This window comes from Hylaeus volcanicus, chromosome 3, assembly GCF_026283585.1.
Source record: "Hylaeus volcanicus isolate JK05 chromosome 3, UHH_iyHylVolc1.0_haploid, whole genome shotgun sequence".
Taxonomy (NCBI): Eukaryota; Metazoa; Arthropoda; class Insecta; order Hymenoptera; family Colletidae; genus Hylaeus; species Hylaeus volcanicus.
The window spans coordinates 2,284,643-2,290,242 of record NC_071978.1 but is presented as its reverse complement, the minus strand read 5'-3'; the positions used below and the strand labels follow the sequence as shown (position 1 = coordinate 2,290,242).

The 5,600-nt window shown below is 33.3% G+C and overlaps 1 protein-coding gene across 11 annotated transcripts in view; it reads left to right on the top strand.

The window, feature by feature from the left end:
- LOC128873897 (glutamate-gated chloride channel) overlaps positions 1-5,600 on the top strand; it is a 50,967-nt gene that overhangs the window by 13,374 nt on the left and 31,993 nt on the right. For 2 of the 11 annotated variants that reach the window (XM_054117889.1, XM_054117887.1), the window contains exon 4: positions 3,512-3,579. The exons of 8 other annotated variants lie outside the window; for them this stretch is intronic. In XM_054117889.1, coding sequence (XP_053973864.1) covers positions 3,512-3,579 — 68 coding nt within the window. Of the gene's footprint in view, positions 1-3,511; positions 3,580-5,600 lie in introns of those variants that run through there. One more of the 11 variants, XM_054117894.1, reaches the window with a different exon arrangement.

Below are 5,600 nucleotides of genomic sequence, written 5' to 3'. Positions count from 1 at the left end.
GTGCGCTATGAACGCATATATGCGTTTCTCGATCATTTCGATTTCCGGCTTGAGATACAATTATCAGTGTTTGACATATTTTTTTTTTTCTTTTTTTTTGCTACACTTATTAAGATCAAATATGTAGACTCACCGATTTTCAAGTTAAGATATGTTTTACTCTTCGACAAGAGTACTCCACGCTCGAAGGGTTAACTCGTTGTATCCTATGAATTCAAGGTGTAAGGTGACACGAGTAGACTCGGTCATTTTGTAACCAAATCAGAAGTCCGTGTGCAGTTTCGTATACTTTTTTTTTTGTGCAACAATGGGGTGGTTCACGTTCAGTCTCGATCAGTGTTGCCTTTTGAGGGAGGCCACTCAAGTGAAACGCTGAAAATAAGGCTTTATTTATGAACTTATTGTTTGCATATATTTACGAAGAATATAATATGCAAGATACATACGTCGTACGTTTAATATATACAATATAATAATGATAATAATAATAATAATAATAAAACATTACCACTGTTTTAGTACATACAATAACATATGTCAACGACAATAACGGTGGCTAATAATGACAACTGCATATTTCTACGTAAAACACATATCGTATTATTATTTTACGCTTTGTGTTCCGACCATAAAATTATTTTAAACCCAGAATACTATCGTTAGCATATTTGTTACGTAATTAATGAACGGCCCCTAATACTTTCCAAGGTAACGGACGGTTTTCAGGGTTATACTTAGATAATTTCTCATTACATCACCGCGAATTTCATATCTGTCGGGGAAAGAAACGCGTAGAATTTTCGTCTCAGTTGTGTATCTCTGTTCTATGTAGAAACCCATACGTTTGGTAGAGCCGATTAACTAAACCAGGTGCTTTTGAAAGATGGCTTAAAACTTGCAGGACGTTTGTAGCGCTTACTAAAATAAAGAAATAATTCGCGAGCCAACACTGGCGCTTACAATCAGATTTATCGTTTCAAAGTAAACAGCAATTTTACAAATTAGAGGATGATCAAAGTGATATAAAAATCACTTTCTATTATTTCAACTTGTTACAAAAGATATTCTAAATGGCATCAAATTTGATATCCTTTTAAAGATTCTTGCAATTATTTTAACCATTTCTGTTATATTTACGATCTGTTATATTTACAATTTTTCACTATTTTAATGTTTGTTGAGATCAAATAATTCATTCTATTATTTCAACTTGTTACAAAAGATATTCTAAATGGCATCAAATTTTATATCCTTTTAAAGATTCTTGCAATTATTTTAACCATTTCTGTTATATTTACGATCTGTTATATTTACAATTTTTCACTATTTTAATGTTTGTTGAGATCAAATAATTCATTCACCTTTAGTTAAGCTTACACTCAATTGTATAAAATAATCAACACATTTATACATTTAAAACGCGTTCGTACAACGTTGTTTCGTTTCGTTTACTGGAAAGTTTATGACGCCGATAATATTGATGCGTGTACCTTCATCGAGTATGGTTGATATGCAACGATGTCAACGGGAGCAACGTGTCCGACGTCTTGTCCTGGTTCATGTAGGGCGGAATGTTACCCAGACACTCTGTATGGCTCAGGACGATACGCCTGGCTTGTTCGGACTACGACAAATAAATAATTAAAAGAAATTTTACTAAAACGTAACAGCTTCAACATCGGGAACTATTCAAGAGTTCTGTAATAAATAAATCACAATGTTTATTTTCTTTTGCTCTTGAAATTCGAACGATACGCGATATAAATACTAATTTCTGTAATCTTTGTTACGGTTGTATTCGCTTTGTAATTTGTAATTATATTTTAATCTTTTTAATAGGTTGATGTTATCTGAACGCCTTTATTTTACTTCGTTTTATTTTGTTTAATTGGGATTTATCATAAATGAACAATAAATATATGAAAATTAATATCGCAATAAACGAAAATTTATTAAGTGTTTTAAAATCAAAAATAAAATTCACGTAAATTCCGTTGACTCTTACATACAAATTCTTTCTTTCCGTAATTATTTCTATCATTCTTCACAGTTTATTCCAATTATTCACTTTTATTTTGATCGAAACATTGTACACAAATATATCTCCTTACTTTTTTTTCCTCTAATTTATCCGAGTGAATTTATTACTTGTATTTTTTTTTTATTTAAGTGCATATTGACACCGCTCAAGTTCTTCGAAATCTTTTGAATATAGAATATAGAGGTCTATACATAGCGAAGTAAATTGTACAAAATACTTCGAATTTTTCGAAGAGACAGAATTTCTCTACATTCATACATTTAACGTATTCGTACTTATCTGTTAGCGTGACTCGAAGGAACTAGTCGGAGTGAATTATTTAAAGGTAAATAACGATCTCATCATTAAAAAATTTTAAATGTCGCGCGAACTATTCACATTCCGACGCTTGAAAAATTTACGCAATTCTGAGAAAAACTCGGAAAAATTTCAATTATAGAGAAAATGCAAGTGCACTCTACGAATGCGTCGCTGCATTAACGGAAAACGATGTACGAAGTTAAAGCTTTTTATACTATTCAATTTTTTTCCTTCAGCAGTTTCTACTATCAAACGGAAAATACCAGAGGTCGAAGAGTCGTAGCATGTTTTCAATAGGTCCTGTTTAAACGGTTTAAATGGAATGATTTTTCTTAAAAAAAGCTCTCACGAGGTTTCAAGATCTAAGAAACATATGACTAAAAGTTGTCGAAACTATAAACTATAGTTTGAATAGGGTTTTTCAAATATTCATGTGTAACAGGAATAAATATTTCATCTATCGATATGAAAGAAGTTCTCGGTTTGACCACTTTTATTATTCGATATCATAAAATAAAATTTGTATGTATACACTACAGATATAGTGAAATAGTTTTATTTATAATATAACATAATATAATGAAACAGTAAAATTTACAAGTAAGCAATTAGGTATGTGTACATATTTACTCTTTTCACTTATCGGCGAAAGAGAACCAGATAACCTCGAGGTAAAAACATCCATCGAAGATGAGTGGAATATTCGAAGCGACACTGTCGTTTGAGAATCGAAAATCGAAATTAACCGTTCCTTTCGATCCCTGAAAGATTCAGCTCGGTCTGAATTGCGCGGATCATCCTGTATTTTTATTTTTGAGCGCGCGCGCTCATCAAAGATTTCGTTCCCTGAATCATTTGATCGTTTCTTATTAGTTTCCAGCCACGAATTCTTCGAAGAACATCGACGCATCGCAAGAAAAACGAAATGGTCGCCACGAATTCGAGCTTTATTATAAAGGAACGATTAGCGATTTGAACCGGATGTACGATCTCTATTCGGTTCGTCAGAACCTATCGATTGTACTGAAAGAAAAGTTTTGTCCCTATTGTCCAGTTATCAGAAGTGTAACTCGAGAAGCGTTTCTTTCTTTTTCCATTACACACACCTCTCGATACGTCTCATGTTACTCAACGATTGATTAATTTTATTTATTCTGTTTGCTATGTTAGATGGGCCCGCGATTGTCCGCGTCAACATATTTGTTCGAAGTATCTCAAAAATAGATGACGTTACTATGGTAAGTTAAAAATATAATGCCCCGAAATCACAGACACACGCCTACACATACTGAGTGTTCGTTACCGTACAATCTGTATGTATTATAAATACAGAGTAATCTCTTAGAGCAGAAAATGCGATCGGTTAGCTGTAGTCTCCCCGAAGCAGAGAATAAAGAAACAAGAAAAGTAACGTACTAAGAAAATTGAAAATCGTTATGCAACGCGGGTGTTTCACAAAAATGTTCACGCGATTATCGAAAGTAGAGTTCCTTCGAACGAGCACCGCGTAGATTCTTTCTTTTAGAGAGATATATCTATCGTCGATCTTTCGTGTGATTGGCGCGTTCACTTTTTCGAATGTCGTTGCAAACTGTTCCATCGGTTTTAGAGTTAGAAATTGTCCACGAATCGGTACGTATTGTACTTTTCGCTCGACAAAGCCCTCTAAAAAAAATGGAAAGAAAGGAAATATTTTGAAAAAAATTGCCGGAGCATTCTGTACGAACTCGAATAGTATGTGAATAGACATTGAACGTTTAGTTCTAGTAAACAGCAAATAAGTAATCGAATAGCATCCAAAGAATCGTATCTAGACGTGCAATGGATATCATATACTATGTGGTTGTATGATAATACATACACATTAACCAATGTATTATATATACACACACTCATGTTTATTGTTAATTCGCTACTATAGTATCCTATAATGCTGTTCTTTGTCTCACGATATATATACAGAAGAACACACACGTACAAATTTTCTCTTTATCTCTTTGTGTTGTTTTTTCCCTTTTGTAACAGGCTCTCGTGCGTATTTAAGGCCCACTATCGTAACTTTTTTAATTACATTCCTACCGTATGTTATATTCAGCAAGCATATGTTTTGTATGCCTAAGAAGAAACTTTGGATGTTACGAACAGCACCACGTTTTTGCTTCGTTTTGAGAAAAAACATAAATGACAGAATTATTCGTTCGACATCAATCCAAGAAAGTCTGTATGACTATAATTGTTCCAGAAATACGGTGTAGTTCGCGTGTTAAACTTTAATCTTAATTTAAATCCCTATTCATGTTTAATTGGCTTCGATTCGAAACTAAATTTTCTCTGCAAAATCAGAGATATGAAAAATTTTATTCGAAGGATAGCAGGAAATTCTTCGTGAAATTCAGAATAGGGCAAATAGAATGAAAATTAACGTACAGAGATATATAAAATCAAGTAACAGTCTATGTTCTTGTTAACAAAATCTTGATAAGTCGCTAATAAAACGTGGGGGTATTTTACTCAAAAGTTGTCAATTTTCAGGAATTCTTTTCGACATTTTTCTTTACATCCATAAGGAATTCTCTTATGCGATCATGCATATATCTTAATTCATATTTCACGAATATACGTGATTTATTTCGATCGATAATAATCAAAATCGAACGTAATGCGAGTGATCTTGTACAGTCCTTATTGAAAAATAGTATTTTCCATTTGAAATACTGTAACAAAGAGATAAATTTTTGTTTCGTCATCTACTATAAGTTTTTTACCCAGCACTTGAAAAAAGAACATATTGCTCTAAAATGACACACCCGAGTGTATATGTAAGATAAATACATGTAATAATATGTTGAAAATTCAAGTAAAAATACGAGGGCTAAAGTGCTGCTTTCAATCTAACCTCGAGTCCGTTTGTAAGCTGAAATTACTGTAAGCGCTTGGTACTGCATCGAAACGAATCACAGAACGTCGTGCTGGCCGTAATCGTAAAACCACATCACATATTGTCGCCTCACGCTATTGTGTCGTAGTTGATTTAATGGAATTTTCTCGTTTTTTATCATACTTTTACTACATTCACATGTGAACCATTAAGGTGATCAAAGGTTTTTCGCCTCGTGGCTGAACGCAACCACACGTACCAACATACTCGCACACTATATTACAAATTCTTGTTCGTTTCTATCCTCTTTATCGTTTACTGCACACAGAGACCAACACACACACACACACACACACACACACACACACACACACACACACA